Here is an 18898-nt window from a genome sequence, read left to right as displayed (position 1 = left end):
AATTTTTTTATTACGTTATATCGATATATACGAAGAATAAGCTCGTAATGTAAAATTCTTATGCTTTAAAAATATTCTAAAGTACAAGTTGTATATGTACATATATCCCAAACTATTAGTTAAATTATGTAATTAAGAATAGAAATAGTAAACCCAATGTAGAAGGTGTAATATTTAGCGGTTGATGACAAATCTCGGTGTATTTATGGACATGTGTAGAATTACTACTCTCATTTAATTTGCTAAATCTTCGCAGACCATTTTCTCGTCTCAAAACTTACGAAAACGTCTACGCTATTTGTAAATATCCATAGGTTTTTTGTCTGAGGTCTGAGATTTGTAAAAAAAATCCTTGTGACATTGCATTTTTCTGTATTGTAGCTGTATTTTAGTGCTTATGTAACCTGATTGTCTTTCGCCTTTTGTGTTTTTAAGTCTTTTGTATATCTCATTCATAAAGAACTGAAATGGTCGAGTGAATTTAAGGATACCAACTAAATGTTACGACTAAAATGCAGTAATATGTTTTGAATATGTATTTAGTAAATTCTAAGTTATTATATATTCATGTAGAACACACCATAATATTCTAATTGTATAATAAAAAAATTTAAACACAATATTTGATTTACATAAAACGAGTTCATTTTATTGCAGATTTTTAAAAAAAAGAAACGGAAAATATACATGGGACCAATTTGAACATTGTTTTATTATACATACATATTTGTATCGGATTCGAGGAACGTTCAATAATTTACCTACCTCAGAATGAGCCCAATCAGGTTGAAACGAGTGCGCACGTCCTGTTTCAATGGGATTGGTACTGTTGTATGATGTTCTTAAAAAACTGTTCAATTTGATTAGTCACAAAATCCCTTATCAGCTTTCATTAATTATATTTAAAACATTACAACAATAAAAAGCCAAAGGAGATATATGAACGTGACTGGGTAGTTTACATGCTGCCTGCTCTTTTACACTCCAAAAGTCCCCACTATATTTTTGGACAAGTGGGGAATGGAGTGAATTGAAGATTACTGTCCATAAACTGCACTAAGCATTCCGTGGAAGTGCCTTCCGAAGGGATACGGAACCATTGATTTTGGAAGGTAGATGAATGAGTGAATCTCAACACATTGTTGTCGAGCAGTTTTTTTAAACCCCGACCCTAATTATACTCGGATAGTCTGCTGCCCGACCCTCAGTATACTAATCACAAGTAACCGAAAACTCAGTTCCGATCTGTACAGTGTTTTTTGGTGTCTCTCGCGCTCTACCAAAAGAAAGCTAATAGGCATTTATAAGCGTCTCTCGCTCTCTACCATCAGTATGTAAAAGACGCTTTCAAGCATTACCCACAATGTCTTAATGCGGAAGATGCAAGCATATCAGCACTATATAAATGTAATTGAAATCCTTCTGGGATCTGGTCGATAAATAAGAAGTTTAGTTGGAAAAATGTTTTGTTGGAATAGTTTTTCAATTCTTTCTTCCGTAGGTAAATAAAAAAATGAATAAAAAGTATGGAGTAGTCGGCATGGGCCATGTGCAAAAACGAATTATTCACAGATCACTGCTTTATTTAAACATTAATGACAAATGTTTCATATCAAGAAACAAACACAATAACTGGTGGTTTGCTTATGTATAGCACTTATTAAGAAATATTTGCACAGAGCCTAAACCTAAATATTTAAAAAAAAAATAAGCAAGTACCTTAAGTTCAATGTCATAGTTATATTCAGTTAAATTGTTTTTCTATGACTTCTATGAGCTCTGATTTTTTTTCTTTATCTTTGATCTTTCCCCCTTTCCTTCCTCCCATCCCTCTTTCAGGTTTTCTCAAATTTATAATTGTGGAATTTCGTAACTGGAATAGTACAAGTACTTTGTGTGTAACTGTAAAATTTCCTAATAAAAAAAATAATAGGTCTTATGCTACGTGTGTTGATGCTAAACTTCCATACCATTATATGATTTTCTCTTAAATACCATACGGTAGGGATTCTATCAATCACTACAAACTCATTACGCATGCGGATAGATTATTTGATGCACCTGATTTATATTTTGCTCATTTCTCACCACGTCAGAATACATCAAAATGAGAAATCAAAATACATACATACAAAATTAGTCTCAACAGCTTGTGGAAAATGTCATTTTAGTTTTGATGGCAAATCTTATTAATTTTTATTATTTAGTGTGTAATCATATTGAAAAATCATGGTGAAAGGAATGTAAAGGGTTATCTAAATAATTTGATAATTTCCTGTTTTTTCGATACTTATCTAAAACACCCACCGTAAATAAATATTAAAATGAAAGATTTTTTTTTAAGGAATTTTATTTTAAATTTCTCTTAACAAAACATTTTAATCTATATTAGCGATTCAGGACATTTACTTACAAATATCTAACATTTATGATAAAATGAAAATATTTGAAGTTACCCTCTTAATGTCGATGGTTTTCTGTCCATATCGAGGACACGTTAAATGCAGTCCTTTCAATAAATAATGACACTGATTTACAGTACAGAAAGAAATTGATGATGTATAAAAATTACAAGTATAAGAAATAAATATGTATGCATTTGTAAACAAGATTTTTCGTAAATCGAATCGAGTATAACCGAAGATTTCACGAGAAATCGCCACAGTCACAAATATGAGGAATCACATGGAGAAATTACGCTCGCGCTTCAGTTGCGCGCCAAGAATGTTCCTAAACCCGCACTCTTCCCTCCAAAGTTTATTCTTAAGGTCAGGACTCGGGAACGACACCTTCACTAATAGCAGCTTCCGTAGTGCGAAGCGACGGCCTTAGAAGAGGAGCGTGCTCATGCCTCCCATCTCCGACTGCTCCTTGACGAAGATCTCGAAGTACTGGTAGATGATGGTGACGGCGAGCAGGATGCCCGTGCCCGAGCCGATAGCCCCCAGGAAGTCGGCCAGCACCGACAGCGCGCCGATGCACAGCCCCCCGAAGGCGGCCGCCGTGGGGATGTAGCGGTTCAGCTCGTGGATCATGGAGTTGTCCCGGTGCCCGCGCATCACCATCTGCTGCTCCTTGAGCTGCTTGGCCACGTCCTTGGCCGAGGAGCCCGACACGTCGATCCAGGTCTTGGAGAAGAAGGCGCACGAGCCCAGCATGAAGATGATGTACAGCACCGCGTGCACGGGGTCCTGCGCGATGTGGCCCAGCGACTCGGGCGGGCTGAAGTAGTAGCACAGCCCTCCGACCGGGTAGGCGCGCGCCGGCCCGCCACCGCCCACGTCCGCCCACACGCCCAGCAGGTTCACCAGAAAGTTGCCGCCAAACTTCACCGCCAACATCTGCGGGGAATGTCACTCAGTCACAAACATGCGCTTCATCCAATCCAGGGTCACTTTTCATATTACAATTATCCTCACCTGAGATATGACGTAGAGATTAGAGACGAGCGCGCTTTGAAGAATGATGGGAATATTGGACGTGTAAAACAGCTTGATGGGATATGAAGAATATTGTCCTCTGTAGCGAGCGGATTTGATGGGCAGATCCACCCTGAATCCCTGTAATGATAAACACGCAGATTCAGAACGAGAAGTTTTTTTTATAAATTATGAAATTGAAATATTAGGCTTAAATAAAACAAAACGTTTTGGAAAGTAGCTCACCTGGAAGTATATGACTATAGCAAAGACTAGAACGGTTGCCAGCAAGTTCATCAAGTTGGGAAGATTCTGGCGATAGAACGCTTCTCGGAGAGCACGTACTTTGTCTTGTCTCGTGGCGAGAAGATGGAATAGAGCGATGACGGCTCCCTCGAACTCTGTTCCGCGACCTGTCCACAAATCATAATCTCGTCAAAATAGAAATTACACTGAGGTGACAAATACCGCGTCGCGTTTATGCAATATCATGCTGACCTGTGTTGACTGTGGCAGGGGAGAATGCTTTCCAAACGATTGTCTCGCAAATGTTTGTAGCGATGAAGAGAGAAATACCAGATCCCAAACCATATCCTGAAAAATTCAATTAAAATTGTAAAGATTGTACATCAAAAATAGCTCATAATCGCCTTAATATTTTACATGTAAAAAAATGTATTCTGCACATTATCAATGTTAACAATTATTGCGGGGAAACGGCGTGATGGTAGTAGTAGTAATAGTAGTTTAATCAGGTCAGTATCATAAATAAACAAACCTTTTTGCAGCAATTCATCGAGTAGCAGGACAATCAATCCAGCGACGAACAGTTGAATGATGATAAGGAGGCAGACTCCCGCTCCGATTTCACTGGGTTCACCGTACATTCCGGTCATCACGTACACAATGGCCTGGCCAACGGTGATCACCATACCGAACACTGGAAAACAACAATAAAATATCAATATTGAATCAAATACTGAAGGGTGGAACTCACATGCCTGCGTGTAAATACTGTATTGGTCTAAATTGAATGCGTTCTCTAATATGTACAATGCAACTGTATTAATTTTTAAGTCTAAATTTTAAACAATGATTTTGTTTCTATCCATTGATTTGACGAATCATTTTGTGGTAGTATTGAATTTAAAGTTTGTACATATATACATACCACTAATTTATGTATATTTTTTTTGTGACAAGTGTTTCAATATACCCAACTTCTTAATCATACATTATATGCCAAAGGATAAGGGTAATAAGAGCTGTTCGAATTGTTTATTAGTGGAAAGATGAACAATACTGGGAAGATTTTAGTCATTGTTGATTTTGAACTATTTTTTTATATTTTTATGAATTTTTAATGCTAAAAAATATTATAGTTTAATGCTTTTAGTATTAATTATTTTTAGGATCTCTCCATATTACTATTAACACGTTGTCAGCGGGACACGGCATTTGCCGTTTTTCGCAGACTGTCGGCCAACTGCAGGACACGGCAAATGCCGTTTTTGTCGACTGTCAGTTATGGGCGGGAAACGGCAATATACGGGTTTGTTATCAGCGTGAAATAAAACGCGTTGAAGGGTAATCTGCTACCTGGGTGCTAGGCGACAGTCTTATGACGTTATTTGAGATGCCTTGTCCGGATTGGCTAGTGTGTCGCTTGTAAAGGCATCGCCAGAAATCTAGAGTTTTTATGCGATCTCAATCTCCAGTTTAGTTTGAGTCATTTCACGTATTGGACTATTTTTCATACCGCTCGCACTCTTTTGTTTACTGTTTGGTATTTTATTATTTGAATATATTAGCATTGTATAGGGAATGATACCTCGGAGGGGAAGACTATTTTTTAGAGTTTACAATGCTTCTAAAATTGAGAAATATGGAATACTTAATTAAAAATTATAATTATAATTTATTTTTGATGATCAAATGTATGATTCTTTGAAAATTTCAATCGAAAATATTATTTGGTTTAGAAATTGTGTCAATTTTAAGAAAGCGATATATTTTTGCGCTAATCGCGAAAAACGTCCGCTATAGGCTAGAGTCTATTGTTCGAAGCGCCCGACTACAATGTGTTAACCTTGTAATATTTGTGAATTTTTAATTTTACAAAATATAGTTTAAAGCTACAATTTTTTAAATTTTATTTGAAAAATAAATATTTGTGTTTCTTTTATTTTACAAAAATACTTCTCATATTATTTATGTGAGCCTAAGCGGCTCATTATTAAAAATATGTATCAAATTGTGGTAGAGTGGGTTCGGTCCCAGAAACTCTTACTCAAGAGTCTGCGACACTAACCACGGGACCACAACCCGACACAAATTAGTATTAAATATTTTCAGGATCTCTCCATATTACTATTAAACTTGTTATCAATTGTGTGGTTTCTTGAGCATTATTCGTGTTATTAATATAAATTAATGGTATAAATGTATCATTACTCATGTGATTTTTTTTAAATCTTGTAAATTCAAGTCATAACTATTGCCCGACAGTCGCAATTATGATGAAAGTCTAGAATATAATGCGAATGACAAATTCCATAAGAAAAAAAAAATCACATATTTGTGCCAATATGGTAATTATCAAGATTATGCTAATGAACGAGCATCAGTGATGTTTGATTATTTTATTGATTGTTTGCAGGTGGCTTTGATTTACACATATCGGACGGGTATGGATCTTGATGAAATTTTCTGTTTGCGTGTAGATATTAATTTAATTAGTTGCTCCGCTTACATTTCTGCGCGCCGTTGAAGAGTGCCCGATCCTTGGGAGTGTCTCCCACTTCGATGATCTTGGCGCCCGCCAGCAGCTGCATGATGAGACCAGAGGTGACGATGGGAGAGATGCCCAGCTCCATGAGGGTTCCTCTGTTGGAAGCCAGAATCACACGGATCCAGTAGAAAGGATCCGCGCTATCTGATGACATTATACCGAACAGAGGGATCTGTAATAGATAATACCGTCCATATGTGAGGTGTTCAACTTTTTAAATGGCTATTATGACTACCGTAATGCCACTTCCTGGAGAGGTAAAAAGCGAGGGTGGAATACCACACTCGCATGTTCTAACACACACTTCTAGCTACTTTTACAACCATACATCTAGTGATTTCTTAGCGAGACAAGTACGTTGCGCGGACAACATAACTCGACTCATATTTACACCTAATGGTGCATAGGTCATCGCATCAGACGAACGTAATGTTTACTTTACTGCTAATCATATGAAGGCCAGGTGATAATCCTTAGCTTCCGATACTTTTCAAGGGTAGTATTGAAAAATATGAGTGAAAAATCAAAAAATTATTTTGACCCGTGAGAATTAATCCTAGGACCTCCGGCGCGGTAGACAAATGCGCTCGCTATTGCAACTGCCAATCTTGACAAAACAAACTTATTGGTGTCAAAATATATTCTAACTATAGGCAAAATAAAGGTTAATTCAGTTAATAAAATCCAGTAAAATTGTGTCAAAATGTTATCAGAGTAATTTAGAGCCCAATAACGGTGTGGCATATTGAATCAATGAGTTTTTCATGAGATTGTATTTGCATAAAAGGGTTAAATTTAGAAAGGGGCAGGTTGGAAATAGAGGAGTTAATCAAATGACTCACCTGACAGCATACTAAAAAGATAAAAAGGGTAATTGCAGTCCATAGTACTTTCTCCCGAAATTGAATCTGAAAACAATAAATACCGTTATATATAAAAATCGGGTACAATTATGGCATGGACGACAGATCAGAATGCCAATATGTCCGCGTACCATATTGCGCTATTTTAATGTTAAAAATATAAAATTTCAAGAAAATATAGTACTTCATTTGGGAAAATTTCATGCCAAATATACAGTTATATTTAAAATAGGTCACTAAATAAGATATGTAAAAAAGAAAGGTTAATAAGATGACGTGCTTACCTTTCTTTCGGGTTTCGCTATTTCTGGTAGAATACTACAAAATGGTTTAATAACTTCGAGGAATTTAACTGAAACAAGTACAAAATTGTTAATTAATGCGGAAAATACGAGCGATTCATATACAAAACTAAAATATATAGCAATTCTGTATACGTAGGCAACGTAGTATAGATGTGAAACTAATTCTTCGGCAAAAACTCCCGATTTAAGAATAAAACGTACACGAATAACTATTAAAGATGATTATAAATAATTATACTTACTCCCCATGATGATTTATTTAATAACTTATTCTATAAACTCGAGCAATCGTTCACAGAACTGACACAAGCAACGGAGCCCGGATTCCTGAAAAAGATCAAGTACGAAGTGAGCGTGCGTAGCCGCCGCATCAACTGTTTTCGAATGACACGTCCCCAACGTCACGTCACGTGACCGGTGATGTTGGATCCTGCATGTTACCATATACATAATTTTTGTCAAAAACTGAATTCTCTAAGTATCTACCGGGTAAATTATTACTACAAATGGAAGCCTACCTATCAGTGTGAATTTAACCTTAGCATAGATAGATTGGGGGTAGGGTAGACTGGGTACGGTTGAAACAAAGGACGGTTGAAACAGAGCAAATATCTTGCAAACCGTATGCGGTAGGGTGAAGGGTCCAAGGGACGAACAAAGTGGACAACAAGTTCAAACACAAATATCAGTGTTGCATCGCTCGCCGCACTGTGCAGTTGCTTGTAGGAGGTCCTATTGTATTTTGATAACCAAAAGTAAGTATTTTTGTTCTGAGAATTTTCCTTTTATTACGGTTTCTATTGAAACGATATTATTGAGTATGATTTCGTGTTTGAAATGAAGCTTGTAGAACACGATATAGTGATTAGTTTTAATCTGCCATTATTGTTAACATTACTATTTTCTGTTTTCCACCTAAAGGAGGGGTTGGGGACGGTTGAAACATTTTTTGTGGGTACGGTTGAAACAACATATTTTTTCAGTTTTCCTGTTTTCTAGATGCCGAGAGTACGCGCAAGAAAGACTTCGAGAGGAGAGGTCGACTTGTCGAGGTATACATACGCTGATGAGGAGGTTAAAGCAGGAGATTCACTGCGAAAAGCGTCGGAAAAGCATGGATTAAACCACTATTCGCTCATTAGATATATACGAAAGCGAGATGCATCTGGTGAAGAAGAAAATGGGATATGAACCCCACAACAAAGTTTTTAATAAATAGCAGGAGCAGGAGCTTGCAAAATACTTGCTACTAAAAAAAACAGAGAAAGAAGAGATAAGAAAGGAGCATGAAATAAGGTTGAAACGGATGAAAACTAAGTAAGTGAAGAAAAAATTGGATGGAAGAAAAAGTAGAAGGATCGTTAAAGGAAAAAATAATCATAATACGCAACAGGAATCATCATCAAAAGAGGACGAGTGCTATTGTCTTGTTTGTCTGTCACTGTATTCAGAGAGCAGATCCGGTGAAAAGTGGATACAGTGCACCACTTGTAAACTGTGGGCTCAAGAAGACTGCACAAAAGGTGGTCTTAGCTATGTTTGCCACAATTGCGACTCGGAATGATCCCAAAGCTAGATTTCCGCTTGATTTATGACTAATCAAAATGACAGAAGTGTTTCCTTTTAGTTTATTCACAGATTATTTTCGTTCGATTTGTTTTTTTTAAATGCCATTGTTTTTAGTTGTTTTTGTTCATTACATATCTGTAGACTGATTAATATTGTCATGCGGTGCCATAATTATTTATAACACAAAAGTAAATAATGAATAAAAAGTCTTACCATATTAAATATTGATTTATTTGCGTGTGTTTCAACTGACCCCAATCACTGTTTCAACTGCCCCTGGTATGGGGACGGTTGAAACAAATCGGATATATTTTTAAAATTTGATCTGCCACTAAAAATAACACACCGGGTACTGAAATAATACTTCCCATTAGTAGACAGAAACACGCTCTTGTATTTAATGCATCTTCCTCATCGCTTGACTTGTAAAGAGCAATACTATGGACAATATAAGCAAAATTGTTTCAACCGTACCCAGTCTACCCTACTTTATTCTTTTTGCCCACCATTATTTCTCCTGAACTGCCCGCTTTCAAGTATTTGAAATATTATACTTGATCATGCTAAGTCTTTACATTTGTTATACTATTCTTTTTTTACTCATTTGATTTACATGTCCAAACCATCTCAACATACATTTCTTCAGTTTATCGATAATTCTTATATCAGCCTTACGTTCTTTTCTTAGCCCACCATTCGAACATCTATCATACAACGTTTTGTCTGAGAGAACACACTTCGACTGCATTCAGTCTACCTTCACCCCTCTTTTGTCAACTCCATGCTTCACTTCCATACATTTAGGGTCGGAACCAGGACTTTATTGTGTTCTGCCAGTTTAGTTTCGCTGATGGGGTTTTATTTGATATAACTGAATTCAATGCACCATTCACTCTGTTCCCTGCATTCTTTCTTATATCTATAGTTATTAATCTTTCCTTCCCTAGAAAACCATCTACCTGTTCCAAATTTACCCTTTTACTACATATGTATTTACATCCAGGTCTACATTCATTTGTGACAGAAACTATGACCTGTTCCCAACACAGATTCAAATAAAAACATGTTGAATTACTTAGAAGAAACAAAAATCCACTAAATGATCTATCAACCTTGTACTTGTAAAAGGTAAATAATAAATGCAATTCCAATTAATAAATAAAAAACAGAAACTTTGACTGGATTTATCAACATTCATCAACTTATATTGTATACTTTGATACAAGTTTCTGCAGATCTTCTCGACTATCGGCAAGAAACACGGCATCGTCAGCAAACAAAAGACAGCAGACAGTCAAATCGATCATTTTAGCTCCAATTTACCTTTAATTTCTTTCATGCAATGGGTATTCTCATATATGAAGGTTTAAACTTTAGATATTTGAATAAAACGAAAAACGGACACCGCTATACGTCATCAAATTTTACGTCATCGGGTGTGTTATGGGGCGTATCCCTTTATGTGCCTGCTTTATAGAATTGTAATAGTAGTTATTAGTGTGGATTCATTTCGGTGACGTCATTCGTTGCCAACTTATGAAAACAACGTTTTCACGAAGGCGAATTTTGCAAAAGAAAAAGATGAACGATAACATCGATTATATCGGCTGTTATCCTTATAGGTTAATCCTTTATAGGTTGAGTATGCTTAATTAGAAATTCCTCCCGAGTGATAATACCCTATTAACCCTAGAAAGATAGTCTGCGTAAAATTTACGCATGCGTTGGCGAAATATTTCTCTCTCTTTCTAAATAGCGCGAATCTATAGCTGTGCGTTTAGGACATCTCATTAATCTTTGATCTCATTCGTTGCTAGGAGCTGCCGTGTTGTGTAAGGTGTCACCGATTTTGAAATATAACGAACACGTGAAACAAAATTACGCATGATTATCTTTTACGTGACTGATGATATTGACTTATAATGATAGGTTTTATTATTTTATGTATCTGTACCGTAATTTATATTATAATTTTCTTTTTATACATATTGAGGTAAAAATATGATTCAATAGGGAGTAGAAACTTGGACGAAGACAATATCCTGGCCGCTCTTATGCAAAATGATGACGAGCTTCCCAGTGAGGATACCGACAAGAGAAGTAGCTGACCACGAAAGTGAAGATGACGTCCAGAGCGACACAGAAGAAGCTTTTATTGATGAGGTACAAGGAGAACAGCCAACGCCAAGTGAGACACACTGGACCAAATGTGTTCTCTGATGTCCTGTAGTAGGAAGACGAATAGATGGCCTATGGTTTTATTGTATGGAATGATAAACAATGCCTGCATTAACGCATTTATAATTTACTGCCACAATGTTGACAATAAATGAGAAAGGCCTCTAAGTAGCAAAAAATTATGAAAAATCTTAGCTTGGGTATGTCTTTTTCGTTTATGCGTAGACGTTTAGACGCACCAACTTTGAAAAGATATTTACGAGATAATATCTCTGATATAATATCTCTGATATGTTACCAAATGAAGTATCTGGTACATCGGAAAAAAATACCGACGAGTGAGTAGCAAAAAACGTATTTATTGTTCGTTTTGCCCTTCTAAAATAAGGCGAATGGCAAATGCGTCCTGCAAAAAATGTAAAAAAATATATGTCGTGAGCATAACGTTGATGTGTGCCAAAGCTGTTTGTAAGTGATTTTTATAAAACTATTTGTTCCTAATATATATAAGATATGCAAATTGTCGCTCTTGTACTAAAAAAGACTGATTATTGTAGTAAAAAATATGTTTTCGCATGAAAGAGTAAGTGTTAAAGAATTTCGTTAATTTATAGAAGAAGTTTAAGGTTTCTGTTTTTTTTAGAATAAATAAAGGAGTATATGTAAATTATCTTATGTTATTATTTTTATATGTGTGTTAATAAATAGTCACATAAAAGTTATTGAAATAAATTAATAAACCTTGACCTGCAACTGTTTAAAACACATGCGTCAATTTTGCGCATGAGTATCTTTTCCGTACTACACAATATGATTATCTTTCTAGGGTTAATCAATGTAGATATAAATTAAACAGCCACGGTGACAGTCATTGTTTGTGTTCGTCTTAAATTGTATTCTGATTTTTATTTTATTTTTGGAAACATTGTTATTTTTTTTTGTTGTGTTCTTATTATTTTTATTTTATTAAAATTAAAAGAGGTAATGAGGGGATCCCGAGGGGTGGGGATGAAGTGTCGGCCTCTGTCCGTACATCCTCCTCCCCCCTCATTAATTGAATAGAGCAATATTTATTTCTTCAGAAATATTTTGAAGATTTTCCTCTATGTGCAGCTGACAGAGAGTCCCTCAGGACTCTATAACTGCTGCGGGTGGATGGTGGGCTCAGATTCCAAAAAAGCCACGGTGACATTTCACATCCCTGTTTAACATCCTATAAGATGTCAAACCAAGATGAAAATTAACCATGTTTCCTTATGCATGCAGTGTTATCCTCGCACAATGCTGCATTTCCTTGGTTATTGCTTATTTCAAACTAAGTGGTAATATCTCAGTATTCAATGGATGAGTAGGTATTTGCCTAAATGGGTAGGTATTTGCCTATTTTAGCATGATCGATAATTTGTTTATGATGGTTTCCATTCCAATTTATTTCAATTATCTATGACTATGGATTTGACGTTTGTCAGCTAGATTTTTCACATTACTGAAACTTATTTATTCTTAGTGTAAAAAAAGAAAACACTTTTTATAAAACTCGTTAAAAATGCAGACACATAGGCCTGGTGCTTTAAAACAATCAAATAAATCACACAAAGTTGGGAAACATCGTTCAAAAGGTTCACTTGATGCCGCTATGAAAGGTAACTTATTTTCACGTGTGATTTTTAACCTACAAATTAAAGACACCGGAGAAAACAAAATAGTTTAATTGACGATTTATCATAATTCGATCAATTATTTTATATAACCGGAGGCTCCAATTAAATAATTAACTAAGTTCAGATTCGTTGTTGACAATAACGTTTTGGTAATAAAAATATATTGGTATTAAAAAAATTAACATTCCCAACATGAAAATAATTCAAGGCTTGAAATTCATTTTATGTTTAATTTTTTGTCGATTCTTTTGTTCTAAATAGTATTTTTTTTCAATGTTCATCTGGTACTTTAAAAAAGAACTGTCTCATATCAATCCTCTCGCTCTTCAACAGTTAATGGTATTTTTTTTTAATTCAAGGAAAAGTCAACCTCAAGACGGTGCTGAAGAAAAATCGCCTTTTGTTGCGTAAAGATGAGCGCAAGCATCAGGCACTACAGCTCAGGAGGATGAAACGGGAGGAAGTATTTTCGCAGAAAAGAGGCCTCGGTGGCGCCAACACGCCCCCCTTTCTGACTTGTATAGTCCCGTTAAATGTTCAGTTGGACACCAAATTAGCCATTGCTATTTTAAGTTCGTGCCACGATGATGCAGTTATCACCACCTCCACTGGTGGGGTGGTCCACGTAAGGTACTGTGCATGCATTCACCTTATCTTTGTACAAATTTTAATTTTTACATTCTATCGCGATGGATTCCCATCTTTCTTCTCTTCTGTACGTGTCATGTCGGGTCCCCCTGACGTCGACTATCACTTGAGAGTAATTGTCCTTGTCTTGGGCAGCTCTGAACAGCGCCTCGACGGTTCTGATCCTCGTCCAACCTCATATATTCCGGAGCCAGGAAATCATCTTTCTACCATGTTTTTTTTAACATTATCTAGTTTAGTTTTCAAATAATGTTGACATAATCTACACTGCTCATCATACCATTTATTTATTGCTCTTAGCATACTATGGAAGGGAAAGGTATTTTTACCCGCTGGGTCGATTGATACTTAAGGACGGGAAGGTTATTTTTACCTTCTGCGCTGGTCTCATTTCAAAGTCAGAAAAGAAGGAATTACATATTTAATGTTTTTATATGAATATTATGTACCAATCTTTTTGTTTAGATCTTAACTATATGTACATAATTATCTAATCCTGTTGCCAGCGGTCCGCAGGGATAAAAAACACCTGTCCGAAGTGTGTTAACATAGCGCATATTTCAATACAACCTTTTGTTGTATACACCGTGTTTCAGCCCCATACTTAATAACTCCAAGCAATGATTTTTAGAATGATGTAAGAAAAATATCTTCACAATAAATCCAGAACTTTAGACTATAATTTATCCTGATATTTAAAAAACTGAAACTAAATGTAGTAGCATAAATGAAAAAATTATGTATGTTATTAATGTTATATCCTCAAAAATTATTCAGAATGAGTATGCCATTAAATAGTGTGTAATAGCAACTATACAATGTTGTTATAAGCCACTAAACGGTTTGTGTAATAGCAACTCTATAAGTATATGTAATTAAAACAACTTAGTGAGGATTTTATTAATTTTATATTAATTGTATTTGTATTTTATTTTTAGTCTGCCTTTATTCAAACAACGTTACTCGTTCATATGTCCCGAAGTTGAAAATGAGTTTGAAACGTTGGATGCGTTGAAGGTGGCGGATTCTGCGCTGTTCTTGGTATCGGCTCTGGATTCTCCCATCGATGAATGGGGTGAGAAGATTCTAGCCGGAGCTATCGGACAAGGAATGCCTTCCCCCATAGTCGCCGTAATGGATATCGAAAGTTTAAATCCCAAAAAGCGAACGCAGGAAAAACAAAATATACAAAAACTCATATCCAAGTGGCTTCCCGAAGAAAAGATTTTCCAGTTTGATAAGAATTCCGACGCTCTAAACTTGTTCAGAAGAATCGGGAGCATGAAGAGGAGATATCTTCACCACAGAGAGAAGCGGCCGTACTTGCTGGGAGAGCACTACCAATATATTCCCAACTCCGATGGAGATACGGGAGTCCTTCAGGTCACCGGCTATTTGCGAGGCATCCCTCTCAGTGTCAATGGAATCGTGCACATTCCTTCCCTAGGAGATTTTCAGATGTCGCACATATACGCACCAAACGACCCACACCCGTTGGAGAAAATGCGGTAATTTAATTTTCCCCGTTCAATTCAATATTTAAATTGTACGATGCAATGGTTTCGAGCATTTTCAGTCCGGAACCTTCTTGGAACTATCGATGGGTTATTCCTACCCACATGGTAGTCGATTATTGTGACTAGAGCTATCAGCATTTTTTATATCGCCCTCTTTGAAGTCACTTAAGTACATAATAAATATTCTCAATATTATTAATATTTAACTGGTAGACTTAAAAATATCGGTGAGTGGTTATATACTAATATTATTAACATTTTTGGAAAAAAAAGTAATAATAATAAATATTATATTTTATTTATTTAATACAATGAAACCCCTATATTACATTTTTTTAAGGACTGAAAAAAGACTTACGTAAAATTTTGTATATAATTATTCTATTTCAATTATTCAATTCTCAATCCCTTGCTTCTTGCTTTTGTAAATTACCAACAATTATATCTCAAATAACTTATATTTTATATAAATTCTTTAAATTAGTTTGAAATATCTTTTTGATTTCCAGGCACAATATCGCTAAAGATGTCGCAATGGACGATCCTGAAAGTACAAAACTTTTGGAAACTGCAGATCCATCCAAGCAAGAGAGTCTGATTTCCGTAAACACACCGGACCCCATGGATGCTGAACAAACGTGGCCAAACGAAGAGGAAATTAAAACAGCTCAAGAAGAAGTTAGTAACTGACTACTTGTAGTGGAAAATCCGCTGTTTTAAATATTCACTCTTATATAATAATTTATTCTTTTCTAGACTAAAAAACAAAAGCAGAAAAAAATTCCCAAAGGAATGTCCGATTACCAAGCGACGTGGATCGGAGATTCGGAGGGAGAAGAGGTTTCTGATGTCAGTGGAGATGAGGTAAACTTTAATAAACAGTATTTCTCTCATTTGATTCTCTTGTATGAAATACACATAAAATGTCGAACAGGAATATCCGTATCTTCGTTCAGGATTCAATACATATTCTTTTAACAGAATGTAGAAAGTGTATTTGAGCTTAAAAAGTGAATCAACAGAATTTGTTTTTTTCAACGCTATTAATTTTACAGATGAACAACCAATGTTTAAAAAATCGCTCACTCACTTTCAACAACATCATATATGAAAAATCGTCAATTTTCAGTTGTGCATGTTTTCGGAATGCCCACAAAATGTACTTAATCCCAGCAAAAGCGGCACATTTTAAACTTAATATTTACCCGCTACAGGGCACAAAGTGTTGTTTTTGCATTTTGAAGAAAAGGTATTGTTTAATTATTTTTTTAAATGTACAAAATATTTTTCAAATGGAGAAAAAACATTCAGGTTTTACCTTAAAAGATATGTTGCACATTAAAAAGTTCAATAAGTGGCTTGATATTTATTTTTAATACATTTGATTATATTTTTAAACTTTAAAAACGATCTCCTGAAAAATAAAGTTTTTTGATATACATATGGCGTTATTGAAAGGAGTGAGCGATATGTGTAATAATAAAAAAAAAACTCACCTCGAAAATGGTCACTCATCAATTGTGGTCTGTATTTTGTAACCTTATCCGCACCCAATGGTGCATAGGGCACTGCATCGAATTGACGCAGTGTTATCTTGATCATTACTTACATAAAGACAAGGTGATCACTCTTGCGCTTCAGGAACCAGTCCAGGGTAATATCAAATAAATATTACAGTGTAAAATCACTAATATTTATTTTCACCCCCCCCTCGGAATCGAACCCGGGTCCTCCAGCACGGTAGCTAAACACGCTGACCATTACACCACGGAGGCGGACAATGTATAGTTACAAATAACAATAACTTCAGTTACTTCTGTAAACGATCAGCTAGTCTAGTATATTTATTTACCTCTGTTCAAAAAGTTTGTGACCCTTTCTTCTTCTCAAAAACCAATCTAGCATGAGAGATACTCTTCATAGGTGAGATGTATTTCCATGATTTATGACAACCATAGGTGGCTGGAAATCAGGTTGTGAACGAGAGGGGGGGGGCGTTATGATTGGTTTGCTCTACGAGAAGAAGTCACTTGGAGACATCATAATGGTCACTGCGGAAGAAAATGAAGTTAGATTTTTTTCTAACCCTCCCTTCCCGGTATTGTGTACCTTGTACACATTGCTTCTAATAACCATCAATATCTCTATAAATATAATAAATACAAGGCTAAGATTTTAGGTATTCCTCCATAACATATTTACGCATTGATTTAAAAAATAATATTAATAATAATCAGAATTTATCGGGTACGTTGGAGGTATTTTGTGAATATCGGAAATAAATTCGCATATAAACAGCGTGTAAAGAGTGTGGGAAGCGCGACACTACATTCGCATCTCACTCTTGCATACTTGCACCGTGCAAGTGCGAGGAGCTCAAAGCTCAATGTTCTCAGTTTCCAACGGCTAGCAGCAATCGGCAGTAGCTCTTGGGCTTGCAACTAGGGCGGATCTATGCTTGTTCCGTGAGCATTGCCAGATGGTTTTTTTTTTATGTTTTCAGCAAATAAATCTAAATTATTATAATTTTTGACTTCATTTATATATGACTTGACATTTGACTTCAATTAAGGGGATTAGCTATGAATGTCCGTATTTTTCCCATTTAAAATCGGTAATTTTTTTATTGTGTAGTGACTACCCAACACCGGAACGCGCCATTTTATTTTAGCACCGTAAGGGAAAGGTAAGAGAGTTGCCTAAACTATGCTGAAAAGTTGGATGTGAGACTTACTTTTTTTTCTTCTTCTAAGGATGAAGATGGTTTCATGTCTTGCGACGAAGATAACTCAGATGTGGAGAACAATGATAAAGATGAATACGAAACCGTCACGGAATCTGAAGTCGGAGTCACCGACGAAAAATATGACCAAAACATGGACGCCATAGAAGAAATGGAGATGTTAGAGAAGATCAAGGCCGCTCGTGGCGACCGACAGTTCCCTGACGAAGTAGACACACCCGACAATGTCCCCGCCAGAGAGAGGTTCCAAAAGTACCGAGGTCTAGAATCCTTCAGGTGACATGCTTTGCTTTTACATTATTTATCTTGCGATTAAAGGAACATTTATTTAAGACATTATTGTTACAAAGGTATGTTTTGATGAGTCTATTTACGTAAGCAAAGAAATTTTTGCAATTACGGTTTCCGGATAATTGTAAAGACATGTATTTGAACATCAAAAAATCCTTTGCACTGGAGTGCCGCCACAGATGTGGGATGCTTGGTTTGCTGTACTACACGAATGCTGCCGTTATGGCGTCAAGAAAATAAAGTCTGAGTATTAAGACTTTTCAATAAATTTGTTTTTATTTTATTTTTCAATGTGATTAAACCAGAATCACATCAATACAATTCAATTGTAGTTATAAGTCCATAGTTGGCGGTAGTCACACACCAAAAGAATTGAAATTGCAAAAGGCTAATGTATTTTCTATTTCAGAACTTCTCCATGGGATGTCAAAGAAAATTTACCCGAAGATTATGCAAAAATTTTCCAATTCAAAAATTTTGATCATACAAGGAAAAGGGTACTGAAAGAAGTTGACGAACGCGAAGGTGCTCTTGTAAGTGTTTAATATCTTTTAGTATGATTTTAAAAATATGTATATTTTATGTAATTGATTGTTATTTTTTTCACACCCATTCAAATGTTGAAAGCATTTTTCAGACTACATAGTATTTTTTGATTTTTTTTATAAAATGTTATTGTTAGTTGATAGTGTCGGGTTGTGGTCCCGTGGTTAGTGTCGCGGACTCTAGAGTCAGAGTTTCTCGGTTCGACTCCACTCTACCACAATTTGATACCTCTTTATAATAATAAGCCGTTTAGGCTCGCAGAAATAGTATGAAATTGAAGTATTTTTGTAAATAATAAAAAAACAAATGTTTCTCTTAATTTAAAAAATAAAAAAAGAGAAAGGAAAGAGTTACATCTTCAACAAAA

The 18898-nt window shown here is 35.7% G+C and overlaps 2 protein-coding genes across 3 annotated transcripts in view; one reads left to right on the top strand and one right to left on the bottom strand.

The window, feature by feature from the left end:
• Tsr1 (Tsr1 ribosome assembly factor) overlaps positions 1–18898 on the top strand; it is a 231511-nt gene that overhangs the window by 207802 nt on the left and 4811 nt on the right. The window contains exons 2-8 of one of the 2 annotated variants that reach the window (XM_088260736.1): positions 12599–12768; positions 13146–13416; positions 14373–14942; positions 15461–15629; positions 15708–15815; positions 17705–17970; positions 18395–18518. In XM_088260736.1, the coding sequence (XP_088116862.1) occupies positions 12672–12768; positions 13146–13416; positions 14373–14942; positions 15461–15629; positions 15708–15815; positions 17705–17970; positions 18395–18518 (1605 nt within the window). In that variant the 5' untranslated portion in view covers positions 12599–12671. Of the gene's footprint in view, positions 1–12589; positions 12769–13145; positions 13417–14372; positions 14943–15460; positions 15630–15707; positions 15816–17704; positions 17971–18394; positions 18519–18898 lie in introns of those variants that run through there. The other variant, XM_088260735.1, reaches the window with a different exon arrangement.
• On the bottom strand, positions 623–7764 carry Sec61alpha (SEC61 translocon subunit alpha). Its single transcript, XM_088260739.1, has 9 exons — positions 7621–7764; positions 7358–7425; positions 7053–7118; positions 6172–6382; positions 4198–4359; positions 3918–4013; positions 3666–3832; positions 3420–3560; positions 623–3341 (listed from the first exon to the last, which is right to left on the bottom strand). Exons 1-9 carry the CDS (start codon positions 7625–7627, stop codon positions 2829–2831), a joined length of 1431 nt encoding a protein of 476 aa, XP_088116865.1. The 5' UTR covers positions 7628–7764; the 3' UTR covers positions 623–2828.

Source organism: Brachycentrus maculatus, unplaced genomic scaffold (genome assembly GCF_059751285.1).
Source record: "Brachycentrus maculatus isolate JH-2025_06_01 unplaced genomic scaffold, ASM5975128v1 h1tg000142l, whole genome shotgun sequence".
Taxonomy (NCBI): Eukaryota; Metazoa; Arthropoda; class Insecta; order Trichoptera; family Brachycentridae; genus Brachycentrus; species Brachycentrus maculatus.
The sequence above is the reverse complement of the archived record's forward strand: the minus strand, read 5'-3'. Positions and strand labels throughout refer to the sequence as shown.